Genomic DNA, 17763 nt, shown 5'->3' with positions numbered 1-17763 from the left:
GCATGAAGAAAATGTTCTCTCCCTGGAGGGTGGTAACTTCAGCTGTGGTGGATCATCCTCCAAGTGTGTGGGGGGGTGGTTTGAAGACTTAGCTGGACAAAATCACAGCCAGCCTGATGCGTGGGGAGGTGGGATAGAGATGTCCAGTAAGCCCTTAGACCAATAGTTTCAGAATTCCAGGCTGGAGGGAACTTCAGGGATCATCTGGTCCAACCTTTTAGGTGATGTATAGTTTAAATGAGATGGCTCAGAACCCTGTCAAGCTTTGCCTCGTAAGTGTCCAGTGTAGAGGAATCCACCACTTCCCTGTCGAGGTGGTGAGGTGTTCCTGTTAGCCAGCAGAGACCCACCTGGGTCAGCCCGGGTTATGGGTGAGCCAACCAGTCTGCCTGAAAGGATTCCACTTGTTTCTAAAGCAAAAAGCGGGATGTGAAAGGGGGTTGACTTGCCTTTAGATCTCCAAAGGTGGATAGTGATAGTAGGTGTTGGTTTGTACCTGACTGTGTCAGCAGTCCACTCATGCATGATGATGCTACTCAAACATCAGCCAAAACAACAATCCTGCGAGCATAGGAACAGAGCTGGGGCACGGGGAGGTTTTAAGAAGGCTGGTGTTGTGAGTGCCCTTTGGAAAATGCAGAAAATAACAGAATCGTAGAATGGTTTGGGTTGGAAGGGACCTTAAAGATTGTCTAGTTCCAACCCTCATGTGGATGGGCATGGACACCTCTCATGGACACCTCAGGCTGTGCAAGGCCCATCCAACCTGGTCTTGAACACTTCCAGGTATGGGGCAGCCACAGCTTCTCTGGGCAACCTGGGCCAGGGCCTCACCATTCTCATCGTGAAGAATTTCCTCCTAATGTCCAGTCTAAATCTGCCCCTCTCCAGTTTATACCCATTGCCCCTCATCCTATCCCCACAAGCCTTTATGAACAGCCCCTCCCCAGCTTTCCTGTAGCCCCTTCAGGTACTGGAAGGTCACTATAAAATCTCCTCAGAGCCTTCTCCAGGCTGAACAACCCCAACTCTCTCAGCCTGTCCTCGTATGGGAGGTGCTCCAGCCCTCCCATCGTTCTTGTAGTCCTTCTCTGGACCTGTTCCAACAGTTCCATCTCCTTCTTATGTTGAGGATTCCAGAACTGGACACAATCCTCCAGTTGAAGTAATGGGATTTTACTAAGGCTCTTCACTGTCCCTGATACCTGGAGAAAACTGGCAACCTGCTTGTAGTTTCTACTACTTTGGTAGGAGAAAACCTACAGGGCTGCCTACTTTAGGGAGTAAAGGGAGTCTTTTAAGGTCTCCGATGGCCATGGGTAGAGACAACCCAGAAATGTATTTTCCATTATTGCCCATCTGTAGGCGAGCTATTGTTAATAAAGGGACTTGCAGGCATCTGACTGAAGGCCAGGGAACTTGTCCCCTCGAACTTCAAAAGCACATTCAGGGCGTGACTCAATGAAGGAAATTCCCAGAATCTGATTCCAAAGTGCCACGTTGTGCTCCAACCCTGCAGATGTCCCCAGCAAGTGCTCAGCACCACAGCCTGGGAGTGCAACCGCCGCTGCAGACCTTCAGAGGAAGGTGCTGGAGACACAAAAGTTTCTGGAGTGAGGGTCCATATGGTAGCAATCAGGGAGGAATGTGAGGAATGCTGGGAGCAGTATATACATTTGGGTACAGAGCTGGCATTCCCTTGAGCCTGGGGTGGATTTCAGCCTGCACTCGAGGGGGGTAGGTTCCTCTCTCTGCAGGGGCTTCATCAAATCTGGCATTCATTGCGGGGATGTTTGGATCTGCATTTATCATGAACACTTCAGGGAGGTAAAGCAGACAAATTGTGCATTCCAGAGGCAATAAAAGCCATTCTGCCTCTCTCTGTCATAACAAAAAAGCTTGGTTTCCTACTTTGGGGAGTAAGGATGTTTTAGGACTGATTTGCGAGTAGCTGCTTAGACAGTAGTAGTCAGGAAGCGGACAGAAAACCTGCCTGCACGCTCCACTACTGATGGTTGGGAGAGCAGCTGCAGCCACTGATCCTTTAGAGTAAACCGTAGCACTAATCCAATCCAGTTATGGGAAAAGTTAACTAGGGTGAGCTGTCATTCTCTTTTTCCTAGAACTTTGGTCTCTGCTACCCTGGAAAATCCTGACAAAGCATAAGAGGCCTTTAAATTCTTGGTTGAAAGATGTTCTTCTGCTCTCCAGATCTGCAGGGGGTTCTAACAGTGCCAGCCTTGGAGATGAGTCAGATAGGGACGGGACCTCAGGGTTTTTAGGATCATGGCAGAAGTAGGAAAAGGGACCTATTCCATGCAGCTCCAGGGATAGACTTTGCCAAATGGTTGGAAAGCTTCTGGATGAGCATCTGGGCTCTCTTCTCATGTCCAGACCCTGAACTCCCCAAATACCTCGTATTCACTAAACCTTCCTGGACGCGAGGCTCAAGATGCCGTGTAGGGATGAGCTCTGACAGACGGAAAGCTCTGACAGACGGACACTCCCTAGCTCCCTCTGTCTCTGGGCAGCCCTCCCAGATTTGTTCTATGTAATTGCTTTCCCAGAGCTGATTAATTGTAGCGAGGGATGTAGGGTGAGCACGTGCTGGAAGCGGTGCCTTTTCCCAGAGAGATGGGTCTCACGTCTGACAATCTGGGCAATGCTTTGAAGCCTCAAGCTTTGCTTCCTTAATGATTAAGCTTTCATCTAAATTTGGCCTCATCTCTGGCTGAGGAGCAATAGGAAGAACGGTAGACATCATGACTAATTCAAACCACACTTGCAACGCATGGATTAAATGTACAGCACATGTGCCGAGGATTTTGAATGCAAAGCTCCGAGGCTTCCCTTTCTACTCCTCCTTCCTTTCAGGCTTCCTATTAACAAGGTGTCAATATAATTATCCCCAATGGGTACTTGTGAGTCCTGCTACCTTTCCGACAGAGATTTTGCGTGCGCTGACCCTAACCCTTCGCTGCTTGGAACTGATGTTACATGCCTGGAGAAGACAGAAGCCGCAGCTGAGCATCCTCTCACATCTGTGCTCTCCAGCCCCATCTCCTGCAAGCTGCCAAGTCACGGCCCCTCCTGCCCCTGACCGACATGAACTATGGTGAAAACCACTTTTCACATAGCTTGCTATAACCCCAGGCGCTTGCAATCTGAGTTGTCACATCTCACAGAGGAAGAATGCATTGTTCCAAGCCTTTCAGTAAAGAATGGGAGCTGCTTGGCCTCTATTTGTAACCCGATGTTATGCGGCAAATCTCCCCTTGTGGGCTCTTCTACTTTAATACCACAATCCTTGAACACTGAATAGTGATGAAAGAGTTAAAGGAATACTGGCTTTGTGTCAAATCAGTGTAAAACTGAAGTATAAGAAGTATAAACTTCTTATTTATTGTATCCCTGCAGTGCATCGGTCACGTTCAGTGTCACAATCGAGTGTGAAGGCTGAACTCTATCATAGGAAGAAGAAAAGATACGTGCTTTTCTTTTCAGATTTCTCAATAAACCCCTCTTGTACTGAATGAATCTCACCAATAAACCACACAGTAACTGTAAAAGGAAGAGAAATAGCTTCTCGGTTGATGATTTTCCTCCACCAAAGAAATTCTGCGCCCATAGACTTCTCATAGATCTTTTAAAACTAAGGCGTTTTAAAGATTAAACAGCTCAGGGTGTGAAAAGCAAGTTTTGATATGGAGCGATAACCTAAAAGAATAATAAAAAGACTCTGCAATGTTTGAAAAATGTAGTATCCTAAAAGAAAGAGTGGTTTAAATGACAGAGTTATCAAAAAAAGGGGGTCCCTCAGGGGTCCATACTGGGACCGGTGCTGTTTAATATCTTCATCAATGATATTGATGTGAGATCGAGGGCACCCTCAGCGAGTTTGCAGATGACCCCAAGCTGAGTGATGCAGTTGCCACACTGGAAGGAGGGGATGTAATCCAGAGGGACCTGGACAGGCTGGAGAAGTGGGGCTGTGAGAACCTCATGAGGATCAACAAGGCCAAGGGCAACATCCTATGCCTGTGTTGGGGCAATCCATGATTTCAGTATAGGATGGGGGATGATGTGATGGAGAGCAGCCCTGAGGAGAAGGACTTGGGGTGCTGGGGATGAGAAGCTCGACATGAGCCGACAATGTGTGCTCACAGCCCAGAAACCAACCGTGTCTTGGGCTGCATCCAAAGCAGCGTGGCCAGCAGGGAGGGAGGGGATTCTGCCCCTCTGTTCCTCTCTTGGGAGACCTCATCTGGAGTATTGTGTCCAGTTCTGGAATCCTCAACATAAGAAGGAGATGGAGCTGTTGGAATGGGTCCTGAGGAGGCTACAAAAATGATCCAAGGGCTGGAGAACCTCCCATACAAGGACAGGCTGAGAGAATTGGGATTGTTCAGCCTGGAGAAGAGAAAGCCCTGAGGAGACCTTCTAGTGACCTTCCAGTACCTGAAGGGGCTCCAAGAAAGCTGGAGAGGGGCTGTTCATAAAGGCTTGTGGTGATAGGATGAGGGGCAATGGGTATAAACTGGAGAGGGGCAGATTTAGACTGGACGTAAGAAGGAAATTCTTCACAATGAGAGTGGTGAGGCCCTGGCCCAGGTTGCCCAGGGAAGCTGTGGCTGCCCCATCCCTGGAGGTGTTCAAGGCCAGGTTGGATGGGCCTTGGGCAGACTGAGCCAGTGGGATGTCCCTGCCCACGGCAGAGGGGTTGGAACTGGATGATCTTTAAGGTTCCTTCCAACCCAAAGTATTCTATGGTTCTATATCAGGGAATCTGGCCTTCCCCTCACTCGCATGAGCTATGACAGGATGGCCTGGAGAGAGGACAAAGCTGCAGGTGTTTCATTGGGATAGATCCCCAATGAAGCAGAACGATGAGTGCTTTTGGCTTCTATGGAATGAGATCTATTTATATTACTGTAAAAATTGTTTGCCGTAGGACAACAGAGATACCTTGCCCTGTGTGAGGTGGTCTGGAACAAGCACATCCCCTGATTTAATCCTCCTTTCACCCTATCCACCCTGCTCATGGCTTTCCTTTTCTGAACAGTTCAACACTGCAGGTACAGGAAGAGCAAAAATATCTTGTGTCTAGGGAGTAAAGAGCAGACCATGGCATTTACCTTTGTAAGTAACTCTGAGTTAGTCCTACCTCTGTTAAAGTGCAATCTTTAACCCCACCGTGAGCTCATATCATGGGAAGTCAGCAGTCTCTCCGTTCAACTTGAAGGCACCAAACACTTAACACCACCCTTAGAGTCTGCACGGGGACAAGAGATTGAGAAGATCACTTGAGATGTTGAACGTCCATTCCATGGGAGGTGCTCACCTCCTGACCAGACAACTTGTTGCGTTGTTGTGTAATATTTCCCTGCTCTTCCCCACAGTTCAAACCTGCAACGTGAGATGCATGAATGGTGGGAGCTGCAACGAGGAGTCCTGCCTCTGCCAGAAAGGCTACACTGGAACGTACTGTGGCCAGCGTAAGTATCTGCTGAATGCACCGTGAGCTGGAGGGCAAGGCGACGTTCATGCAGCCTTGAGTAGAGTCACCTTGCACCCATTGATGTGCTGTTTGAGATCATCCCGATATTATCCTCTTCATGGATCTCAGCCCGGTCTTTTTAGGGCCTTATCTGTCTCCTTCTCCTTCTCCTTCTCCTTCTCCTTCTCCTTCTCCTTCTCCTTCTCCTTCTCCTTCTCCTTCTCCCTCTTCATCTCCCTCTTCATCTCATTCTTCTTTCTCCTTCTCCCTCTTCATCTCCTTCTTCTTTCTCCTTCTCCTCCCTCTTCATCTCCTTCTTCTTTCTCCTTCTCCATCTCCTTCTCCATGCCCTTCTCCATACCCATCACTGTCTCTCTATCTCTCTCTATTAGATATAATTTTGCTACAAATATATATATATATATATATAAATATATACATCTAAAGATCTATGTTAGATATTGTTTGTCTGTAAATAATTTTACATAAACAACATATTCTCTGGGAGTGAACTTTTGGTGGGAAACTTTCAGAGTTGGGGTTGTTCAGCCTGGAGAAGAGAAGGCTGTGGGGAGACCTTAGAGCAGCTTCCAGTGCTGAAAGGGGCTCCAGGAAAGCTGAGGAGGGGCTCTGGATCAGGGAGTGCAGGAAGAGGATGAGGGAAGATGGTTTTCAGCTGCAAGAGGGGAGATTGAGATGAGATCTTAGGAGGAAACCTTTTGCTGTGAGGGTGGGGAGGCCCTGGCCCAGGCTGCCCAGAGCAGTGGTGGCTGCCCCATCCCTGGAGGGGTTCAAGGCCAGGTTGGATGGGGCTTGGAGCCCCTGATCCAGTGGGAGGTGTCCCTGCCCATGGCAGGGGGTTGGAATTGGATGGGCTTCCATGTCCCTTCCAACCCAAACCATTCCATGATTCTATGATTCTTTCAATTAAGACTAAGAAAAACAAAAAACCACAAACAAACCAACATTTTTTGATTATAAATTATGTCTGGTTACATTGAGAGGGGTCTTGATTTTTAGTTCTGTTCATTTGCCAGCACTGCCTTTCTATCAGTACCGCCACTGACGCGTCTTTTGCAACGATTACAACCTGGTTTTCTATTTTGTCAAACCTTTCTGAAGGAGAAATTTAATTCCTCCTCCCCCTCCTGGTTTCCCATGAAAGATATTTGGCAATTCTAAATCATTGCTCATACCCGTTGTAGAATTAACAACCAGCTTAGGTGCTGGTTTTAATAAGTCTCTAGTAAGCAATTTTTATGCACAATTGTTTTATCTCTGTCCAGATCCCTGTATCAATGTGAGAGGCACTGAGGTTCTCGGTGCAGCCAATGAGAAATCGTTTGAAAGATGGGCAGACTACCATATTTCCCCTAAAATTCTTTTCAGCTATGACCGATTCATTTTTTTCTTTGCTGAAACTTTCCAAAAAAGTTCAACTAAAAGCAGACGAACCATATGGAAAATTTCATTCTGAACATTTAAAGCTTGGGAAAATTCTAAGTAACAACAACTTGGGGGTTATAATGGAACGTGCTAGGCAACCTTAATTATGTGCTGCTACCAGCTCCACCTATAATATCCTCAGTAGAATGTTCATAACGGCCCAGATATTGGCAAGACATCACTGAGAGGGTGGGGAACAATGGAGAGTCCCACTGGCAGCGTCCCAGCAGAGCAGATTTCAGCTTCCTCGGCTCTGAGATGGGTGTAGCCTTGGAAGGCTGTGAAGTGCAGCAGTACCTGGGCCTCTCTGCAGCTCAGAGCTTGGCACCAGACCAGCGAGGGCCACTGGGAGGTATCGTACGAGATTGCTGTGGACCTCACTTTTCATGAGATGGTGTTCTTCTTGTCTTCAGTGCGCTGGTGTTGTTGGGCAACTGAGTAGCAGGAACTTTAGGAAGAGTCGTAACTGTGCTCCTCTTATTAGTCATTACAGCTGCTGAGATTTTAATATGTCATAGAATTATGGAATCATAAAATCATAGAATCATAGAATTATAGAATCATAGAATAGTTCGGGTTGGAAGGAACCCTAAAGATCATCCAGTTCCAACCCCCCTACCATGAGCAGAGACACCTCCCACTGGATCAGGGGCTCCAAGCCCCATCCGACCTGGCCTTCAACACCTCCAGGGATGGAGCAGCCACCACTGCTCTGGGCAACCTGTTCCAGGGCCTCCCCACTCTTGTGGTGAAGAAATTCCTCCTAATGTCCAGTCCAAACCTCCCCTCTCCATTTTATACCCATTCCCAGGTTGCCCAGAGCAGTGGTGGCTGCCCCATCCCTGGAGGGGTTCAAGGCCAGGTTGGATGGGGCTTGGAGCCCCTGATCCAGTGGGAGGTGTCCCTGCCCATGGCAGGGGGCGGAACTGGATGGGCTTTGAGGTCTCCTCCAACCCAAACCATTCCAGGATTCTCTGAGTCTCCTCACATTTCGCTGCTGTCATATGTTAAACATTTGCTTTTATGCAGTTTCTCATTTATATCAGTTCATCTTGACCTTGACATCTAAATCCCAATGCTGACCTGAATGAACTGAGATTCCAGAGTGCAGGAAATCCTCTCAAGTGAAAGAAGAGTTTATGGCCTTTTTATACATGGGCCCATTCATAACCAAGAAGTAATTTTCCAAGAAAAAAAAAAATCAGTCTTTTCTCTGTGTGTTCACTGTGTGGTGGAGACTCCTGACGGGGGAACTACACAAAGTAGGAGATGTTCCAAGTCCTGCCAGCACCACGTGTCTCACCCTGTGGTTTCGCTAAGAGCAAAAATCCCTGATTTCTCTTTCTGTTTCGAAACAGCTGTGTGTGAGAACGGGTGTCAGAACGGAGGCCGATGCATTGGGCCAAACCGCTGTGCTTGTGTCTACGGATTCACCGGTCCCCAATGTGAGAGAGGTAAGGAATGCTTTTTTTCATGATACTACCACTGGCAGAGCCGAGGATCAGGAGTTGAGTGTTCAAACACGGGTATTAAAGATCCTCAGTTCTATGTGCTCAGTTCCTGATGATACATCCCGTAACGACAACTTCACGCACAAAGCACTCCCTGAGATCCTGTGCAGGGTGTAAAGTGCCTGCTGACACCATGCCTGGATCCTCCTCTCCCTTATGGCCCCTTGTAGCTGTTTGATAAACGTCAGTAAAGAGCAGTAGCTGTGCTGAGTACAAAAATGATCTTTTCCTCTTGAGCATTTCCTTGTTGCTTCTCTTGATAACCTGAGAGTGGCTTAGAAATGCCAGGAAGCCCCTTACTCCTCAGGAAGGGAAGGCGACACCATCAGTGCCTTCCTAAACACTCAGAGAGAAGGGTAAGGAAATGTAAGTCAAGATTTCAAGCGTGATAGGTTGACCTCAGCCAGCAGCCAAGCACCCATCCTACATCTGCACAGAAGAGAAGGACCTGGGGGTGCTGGTTGACAGCCGACTGAACATGAGCCAGCAGTGGCCCAGGTGGCCAAGAAGGCCAACGGCATCTTGGCTTGGATCAGAAACGGGGTCACCAGCAGGGCCAGGGAGGGGATTCTCCCTCTGTACTCGGCACTGGTGAGACCGCACCTCGAGTACTGTGTTCAGTTCTGGACCCCTCACCACAAGAAGGATGTTGAGGCTCTGGAGTGTGTCCAGAGAAGAGCAACAAAGCTGGTGAGGGGCTGGAGAACAAGTCTTATGAGGAGTGGCTGAGAGAGCTGGGGTTGTTTAGCCTGGAGAAGAGGAGGCTGAGGGGAGACCTTATTGCTCTCTACAACTCCCTGAAAGGAGGTTGTGGAGAGGAGGGAGCTGGGCTCTTCTCCCAAGTGACAGAGGACAGGACAAGAGGGAATGGCCTCAAGCTCCATCAGGGGAGGTTCAGGTTGGATATCAGAAAAAAATTCTTCACAGAAAGAGTCATGGGGTACTGGAACAGCTGCCCAGGGAGGGGGTTGAGTCGCCTTCCCTGGAGGTGTTTAAGGAAAGGGTGGATAAAGTGCTTAGGGACATGGTTTAGGGAGTGTTAGGAATGGTTGGACTCGATGATCCAATGGGTCCTTTCCAACCTTGTGATTCTGTGTGATTCTGTGTGTGATCTCTCTCACTCCCCTCTCCCTTGGGATGGGTAGAAGATAAAAGGAAGCCAGCAAGACTCATGGATGGAGATGTTGACAGTTTAATAAGGAGAGCAAAGTGTGGTAGCAAAGAGGAGTATGGAATTGATTCACCACTTTCCATTGGTGGGCAGACATCCAGCCAGTTCCTGGGCAAAAGGACCTCAATAACAGTACCTTGGGAAGATAAACACCATAACCTTCTTACATCTCCACTTCCTTCTTCTTTTCCTGAGGTTTTATTGCTAAGCGTGATGTCAGGTGGTGTGGAATATCCCTTGAGCCAGTTCAGGTCACTTGTCCCAGTTCTGTCCCCTCCCAGTCTCTTGCCCAGCGCTGGACTACTGGACTGGGGCTGGAGAGCAAACCTTGATGCTCTGCACACACTGTTCAGCAGCAGACAAACCACCAGGGGGTTATCCAGACTGGTTCAGCTCCAAAAGCAAACCACAGCACCACAATGAGGAAAGTTAACTCCATCTCAGTTAAACCTAACAGAGCTGTTTAATTTTGGTGCTCATCTTGAGTTACCATGAGCTGGACTTGCAGGTCTCTTATGCTGCTCAGCACCGTGAGTACAAACTCACTGCATCTCTTGCAGCAGAGTGACATCCAAAGGAGTTAGGGACCACACACAGTTAGGGACCACGTAGAATCATAGAATCGCTAAGTTGGAAAAGACGTGTGAGATCATCGAGTCGAATCGTCTCTGTCCACTACTAAACCAGATCTCTAAGCACTTCATCTACCTATCTTTTAGACCCCTCCAGGGATGGGGAGTCAACCAGGTCCCTGGACAGCCTCTGCCAGTGCCTGAGAGCCCTTTTGGTGAATGTTTTTTTCCTACTGTGCAATCTGAACCTCCCCTGGTGCACCTTGAGGCCGTTCTCTGGTGCAGAATGCTGGTTTAAGGACTTGGCCAGCTTGCACAGGAACTCTGTCAGACATGGGGAGATGGCAGTTCATCGGGTGAGAACTCAGCTCCTCTATGAATAAGACCATTTCCACAGCTTTCTGTCTCTCTCCCTATGTAGAATCAAACTCCTGTGTGATTCAAACCATCCCGTGTGCCCTTTCGGGTGAAGGAGGTCAATACCATTTGCCATCAAAAATTCAACCTAATGATGTCACCAATGCTAACAGCCGATAATTTTTAAATGAATGTTGACCTGAAACCCCAAAAGTCAGGTTTCCAACCTTCTTAAAATCATTTTTTTTATGGTTTATTGCTATATTTGGTTGCAAATTATGACCAGAGCGTAAGGTTTTCCATGAAAGAACCTTTTTTTAGTAAAGACGTTTCAAAGGGAAACATAAGCCAGCTCTGGTTTATTGTAAACCTCACGTTGTTTGATGCCAGCTGCTCAACCAGTATGAATTGAAACAGCTCCACTAAGACCCACAGTTTCCACCAGCTAAGAATATGGCTCTTAGTGACATGTGGCTTAGCTGTATTCCACTCAGCCAGTGTGTGCTGTGTGGCTGGATCGGATTCTCATTTGGGCAGTGTGGTTTTGGCTGAGACATTTGATTTCTCCCTTTCCTGTTGGCTCAGATGGACATCTCTCGACATCGCTCTGATATGATTTTTGGCAAGAGTCAGAGTGGCACGGAGCAGAAATGAAACCGAAACGCGAAGCCAATGTGCAAACACCCAGGAGTAAGATCAAAGCACCCTGGAAATTTTCTGCTTTTCTAGCCTCTCACTTTCCCGAGATTGGGCTCATTCTGTTTAACTCCATGTCCAAGGATTGGCTGGTTCTTGCCTTTAATGTTGTTTTCCAAGTTGGGGATTCTTGGCAACGTGATTTAGAGGGTGAGATAGGAATAACAGTTGGTTTCCAGTAGCCTAGGCATCAGTCAGCCCTGCTTGAACAGCAGCCAGCAGAAATACACAGAACTCAACATAGTTGTGCAATGTTCCCTGGGCTGCAAAAGTATCTACTGAACCTCATGGTGCAGGTGCCCCGTAAAAGGCCTCTGCTGTCGTTTGAGCCTCACATTTATTGGATGCAGAGAAGGGAAAGCTCTTTAAAAGCCTCCACACACATTTACTAGAGTAACCTTTCATTGCTCCGCTCTCTTTCTTTGTACTCTCCTGCAAGCTCACTGCAATTATACATTCTTTAAGCCCTTTCCCTGCCTTTTTCTGTCTCACGCACACAGACACGCATGCAGATGTGAGCAACCTGATCCAGCGGGAGATGCCCCTGCCCATGGTGGGGCATCTGGATGATCTCTAAGGACCCTTCCAACCCAACTCAACCCAACCCAGCCCAACCCAACCCAACCCAACCCAACCCAGCCCAACCCAACCCAACCCAACCCAACCCATTCCATGATTCTGTGATTCTATATGTTTTGCTTTAGTAATGGAAAGGTATTATAACGACAGCATTTCTCTTTTGAAGGCTCTACCTTGCAAGAATCTTTCCCCCAAAGCACTAAACCCGAGCTCCCGAACTGTGGCTGTAGAGCTGCTTTCTGTTGTTCTAGATCATGGGGAATCTGAGGTATCGAGATTCACAAATCTATAGGGACATTGGCTGGGTTTGAAAAGAAAGCTGGAAGTTTCTTAAAGAAAGTTCTGGATGCAGCACTGCCAGGAGGGACTGAAAGCTCTGACTGTCCTGACTGTGTGTGCTTGGAAACAAAGGGGTCAGGAGAGAGACTGGAAGAGGCAGTGAAAGAAGGGGTCTGAGCAGGGGCAGACTTTGGAGACATCTTGTAATGTATAAAATTCTTTAAATAAAGAGAGCATTTTTACAAAGCCTTTAGAGATTTGGTTTAGTCCAGACTTGCACTAAGAGACAAAACAAGCTCTCCAGCTGTGTATACAGAGGTCTTCCCTGCCAAGACAAACAGAGCGCTTGCTTTGCTAAGAGATGTTAAAAGTTACACTTCTCAAAGAGGCTCCTGGCTGGGCAGGCTGTGAGTTTGCAGCCAGGTGAGGTGGTTGTGACTGACCTACTGAGAATAATTAGTGAAGAACTTAACCCTTCCAAAGAGAAAATGAATTCCTACTCTGTCACTACACCTATGAAGATCAAGTCTGGAAGCACCAGACTTACTGGAGACGTGACCACTGCTGACTTTCTGCTCCTTTTCTCCATTGAAAGCAGCCGTGGTGTTTGACATGTTTACAAGCGTCCTTGGAAGGCTCCAGTAACAGGAGACTCAAGTAGTGGCTTGGAAGCAACACGGATCATCTATAGCTCTCAGTTTAAGACTCATTCCTAAAGGTTTTTCTGAAGAAAGATTAATTCAAAGCAGAGCCTGAAAGCTCCACATCTAGGAAGCGCAGGTTCAGCCCAAGGCTCTGGGGTGATGCGCTCCCAGCATGGCTGGGGACCTGGCTGAGGACTCTGCAAGTTCTTTGGATTCCTGCCTGCATCTCCGTGGGCAGAGAGCTTCCGCTAATGCCAGTGACTGCAGTGGGACATCATTCAAGGTCAGGTTGGATGGGCCCTAGGCAGCCTGATCTAGTGGGGTGATCCTTCTCATGGAAGGGGGATAGGAACTGGATGATCTTTAAGGTCTCTTCCAACCCAAAGTAGTCTATGATTCTATGATTCACCTTCCTCCTGCCCACACGGAGTAGCTACTGTGATGTCTCTCATGAGGGCACCAGTGGTGAGTACTAAATGCCTCTCGCTGCTATTCATCAATAAGAACACCAGCATCCCCGCGTCTGCTGCTTCCAGACCACAAAATGAGACGCTACAGAGTATAAAGAAAAGGGCAGGTACTTAAAGCTGCCTCTCACTGGAGAGAAAGCATAGACAATGTGATACGTACAGTCATTTCCCTCAGTGCTGTGAGATGTCTGCTGATAGGAACCATCTGGGTTGGCAGATCAGACCACACTCCGCCTGCAAAAGAGAGGACGTGTTGTAGGATGCATCTCTCCATCTTTCCCAGCCCTCATTGCTGAAACGGTGCGGTTGGTTTGAATCACAGCTGGGTGATGTGGAGATTTTATGTTTTGAGCATAGGTCAAAGGAGTTACAAGCTCTGCTGCTCCATCCTGAGTCTGGTCCACTGCTTGTGCTCCTCCTTATGTCACCCTGTTATGTGTCTCTGTGAAATACTAAACATTCTGCTGCAACATGAGGACTGCGAGGAGTCACCAAAGGGTTGCAGGAGAGCTGGTAATAAGAGAATGGTTGAGGCAGGACTATGTGTTGAGATCCGGTCAACTGTGCATTTGCTCTTGATGATTCTTCCAAGTAGACCAGCTCCAGGCTGGAGCTGCAGTGTTAAACAAACCATAAGACGCCTCAGACTGAAAAGTTGTGATGAGAGATCAGTCTGCTAGGAAGGTTAGACTTGATCATCTCATAGTGGCTGTGGCTGGCTGGCTTCCGGACCGAGAGCTGATTTGCCTCCAGCCAGCATGGACACACTTGAAATGCGATGATGTGCTTTTACAAGTGGAGATGTTACCTCAACCTAAGAAAAGACACTGACTATTTTCAGCTTGAAATAAATGCTGGGAAGGCTGGCTTTTAAAGAAGGTGGCTTTTAAAGAGCCCCTCTTTAATAAAATTCAGCAGTGTTCATGTTTCAAGCGTAGCAGAAGCACGCCGGATGATATTTAACCACTGACTCTGGCCCTGCAACTTGCTATTCTATTTGGGGACCTCATCTGTCTGCTCCTCTGCCACTCCTCTGCTCCCCAAGCAAAGATCTCTGTAGGAGGATCTCTGCACAGGCATAACCGAAAGTCCCAAGAGATTTCTTTCATCCAGAAGTCTCAGTGTGGTTTGTCCAAAGTGAAGTGCCAGGGACTCGGGAGCATTTCTTCCCAAGGACACCTGGATAAAATGGCACCATTGCTTCTTGAGCAGTCTTCAGTCAAGCACACTTTATAGCCTGAGGGCTGTATCCTCATCACTGCACGTGCTGGTTCTCCAGGGAAGTTGTGGATGCCTACTCCCTAGAAGTGTTCCAGGCCAGGTTGGGTGGGGTGTGGAGCCCCTGATCCAGTGGGAGGTGTCTCTGCCCATGGCAGAGGGTGGAACTGGAAGGGCTTTAAAGGTCCCTTCCAATACAAACCGTTCTATGAGTCTATGATTTTATGACAGTGTCATGAGTGGGTGGGATGTCCCTTAGCAGAGGAGTCTTTCTTGAGGAATGTGCCAACCTGTGGAAGCAGGGGCTGACCCAGGTCCTTCTGCTGAAGCAAAATGAAGGGACTGGAAGCTGAAAGAAACCCAGTTCCAATTGGAAAAAACAGATCATGTTTTTAACAAGGAGGTTGGTTTCGGCTGGCTGTCTTCCACAGGAATGTGCCGGACCACCCCTGCACTACATAGCTTCACTTTAGACCTCTGTGGGGTAGGTGTGTCCAGCTGAGCACAGCATGCCATGAAACCTTCCAGGCGATGGATTCAGAGCAGCTCTGGGGGGCCAGGATTCACTGACCAGATGCAGACCTTGAAGATGAGTGTATACAGGGTGAGCAGTTCTGCCACGGATGTGGACTTCTCTACATTTAATTTCTTTACTGAAAGGGTCGTCAAGCATTGGAAGAGGCTGCCCAGGGAGGAGGTTGAGTCACCATCTCTGGAGGGGTTTAAAAGAGGAGTAGCTGTCATACTTGGGGACACAGTCTGGTGATGGACTAAGCAGGGCTGGATCGATGGTTGGACTTGATGATATTAAAGGTCTTTTCCAACCAAACTCATATGATTCTAATGACAGAATCCCATCTCTGGAGGCTTCAGACCAAGAGGGAAGGGCTTTCTGAGGTTGTGTTGTGGCTAGTCCATGGGTAGTAAGGTCTGGCCAAGAGTCTGTGGTTGGCATTCTCTGGCCTGTTTGATGTTGGACTTCAGGCCAATTCATTCTTACAGATTTAAAATCTGCAAAGGGTGGTCCGTAGGCTTCTTTGCGCTGCAAGACTCAGTGTGGTGGTCTTGGATCGTTATATGGACAGAAGGTGATACCACACAACTGGTTTCAAACTTGTTTCACTGCGTTAGCCCAGCTAACAATATCTGCGCTGAGGTTTGGGGGTCTCAGAAAGGCTCCTGAGCTGTGTACGATAGCTGTTTGTTCTGGTGTGGCCGTTCCTTTAGTCTCTGGGGTTGCGCTTTCCTACAGGGTTTGGGGTATCAGTTTAGACTGTCAAGCACTGAAAAATATGCCCATCTGTGCTGGTGAAAAGAAAGCATTCAATCCCACAAATCCATTGGATTACGGAGTTGTATAGGGTTTGAATTTGACTTTATTTTGAATTTTTATTTGCTGTGACTGTCAAAAGAGATAGTTCTACTTTTAAACTGTAATAAACTGAGTTCTGCCGTGCACTCAACGAGCTGCATGTTGGACAGCTTGGGGCGCCGGTAAGAGACTGCTTTGTAATGGGAGCAATCTAACTACCTTCACACTTCATTCAGGAAATACTCCACTTCGGAGGTAAACACTTTAATAGCTTGGTACTCAAAGAATCTTAGCATCATTTCCTCCGTCTCCTTGACATCTTCAGGGATGAAGAACCAGTGAATATATTGTATAACCCCAGCAGCCTTTGGTAACCTGAACTCACATTACATCAGTGTTGGAGGAAAAGCTGCAACACAGAAAAAATGAATCTGGAAGGAAAGAGGCCAAGTCTTTCCTTTTTAATGTTTTCTTGATCTTTACGGAAAAATGAACCATTTTGATGTGGCATCTCTAATTTCACCCACCAACAAGCAGGAAAAGCACAATTACAGGCTGGGCTGAGAATGGATTGAGAGAAGCTCTGATGAGAAAGACGTGGGGTGCTGGTGCATGAGAAGCTTGACATGAGCCGGCAGCGTGCGCTCGCAGCCCAGAAACCAACCGTGTCCTCGGCTGCATCGAAAGAAATGTGGCCAGAAGGGAGGGGGAGGAATCTGCCCCTCTGCTCTGGTGAAACCTCACCTGGAGCCCTGTGTTCAGTTCTGGAGTCTTGAGCACAGGAAGGACGTGGAGCTGTTGAAGTGAGTGTAAAGTAGTCCACGGAGATGATCCGAAGGCTGGAGCTGAGAGAGTTGGGGTTGTTCAGCTTGGAGAAGAGAAGGCTCCTGGGAGATCTTAGAGCAGCCTTCCGGTATGGAGCCTGGCCTTGAACACCTCCAGGTGTGGGGCAGCCACCTTCACAGGAGAACATTTCCTCCTAAGATCTCATCCCAATCTCCCCTCTTTCAGCTGAAAGCCATACTGCCTCATCCTCTCCCTGCACTCCCTGATCAAGAACCCCTCCTCAGCTTTCCTGGAGCCCCTTTCAGTACTGGAAGTACTTGGGTTTCAGCTCTCTGGGGTAGGATTTAGGCAAGGGAAAGAACAGGCGATGGTGGCTCCTTTCTGCCATGCCCACTCCAAGCCGTTTGGGTGCTGTGAGTACCGTATGCAGATGAGACACACAAAATTTGCCGGACACTCAGCAAGTTCTTCCTAGCAATTCCGGACTAATTTTGAAATCCCTTTAACCAAAAATCCTATGGAGGAATGTGATTGTGAGTGGCCTAGTTGGTTTTTTTTTTCCCCCTCCAGATGAGCTTCTTAATGAAAGACTGTGTTTGCAAAGGGATTTCTCATGCTTGTTAGAAACCAGGCGCTCAGCTGATCCTTCCTGGTGCTCCGCTAATCCAGATGTCAAGACATAAAGCAGAACTTGTAGCTGAGATATGTGATAGAGTTCCGAGTCCTCCGCCTGTCTCCACGGGCGCTTGTTTCTCTACATTAGGTTAGGAAAAGCATTTTGATAATCAGCTGTAGCCCAAAGAGCAGAGAGTACTCTGACATCTCCTGCTCTGATTTGCATGCATTTACACAGAAAGGTCTGGCGGGAGCTTCACCACGAGTAAGGTTCAACCCTGCACTGGGTTGTAGGTTGCTATTTTCTTCCTACAGACAGGTTCCCTTGATAAAATAATGATAGTTCTGTTATAGTTCTAATTATAGTTCTGCAACCACATTTCCCTCTGATCTCTTCAGAAAGCCGCTCATAGTCTGCTGGGAGTGCTGGTGGGATGTAGATGCTTCCTGCACATATAATTTTCCTGCATGCCCATGGGCTTTATGGTACAATTTTTAATGAGACAATCACAGCGTCCTTTTCCCCTGCCGGAGGGTGGGCGGCACTCCCAAAGCTCAGCTGCTCAATACCTTTGCTTTCTGCTTGGTGTTCAGAGGCTCAGAGGCCACC

At 47.9% G+C, this 17763-nt stretch overlaps 1 protein-coding gene across 2 annotated transcripts in view; it reads left to right on the top strand.

The window, feature by feature from the left end:
• Positions 1-17763, top strand: part of LOC104056208 (fibrillin-2) — a 127096-nt gene that overhangs the window by 23730 nt on the left and 85603 nt on the right. For both annotated transcript variants that reach the window (XM_009557441.2, XM_054050315.1), the window contains exons 5-6: positions 5400-5495; positions 8302-8397. In XM_009557441.2, the coding sequence (XP_009555736.2) occupies positions 5400-5495; positions 8302-8397 (192 nt within the window). The remainder of the gene's footprint in view (positions 1-5399; positions 5496-8301; positions 8398-17763) is intronic.

Source organism: Cuculus canorus, chromosome 27 (assembly GCF_017976375.1).
Source record: "Cuculus canorus isolate bCucCan1 chromosome 27, bCucCan1.pri, whole genome shotgun sequence".
Lineage (NCBI taxonomy): Eukaryota > Metazoa > Chordata > Aves > Cuculiformes > Cuculidae > Cuculus > Cuculus canorus.
The sequence above is the reverse complement of the archived record's forward strand: the minus strand, read 5'-3'. Positions and strand labels throughout refer to the sequence as shown.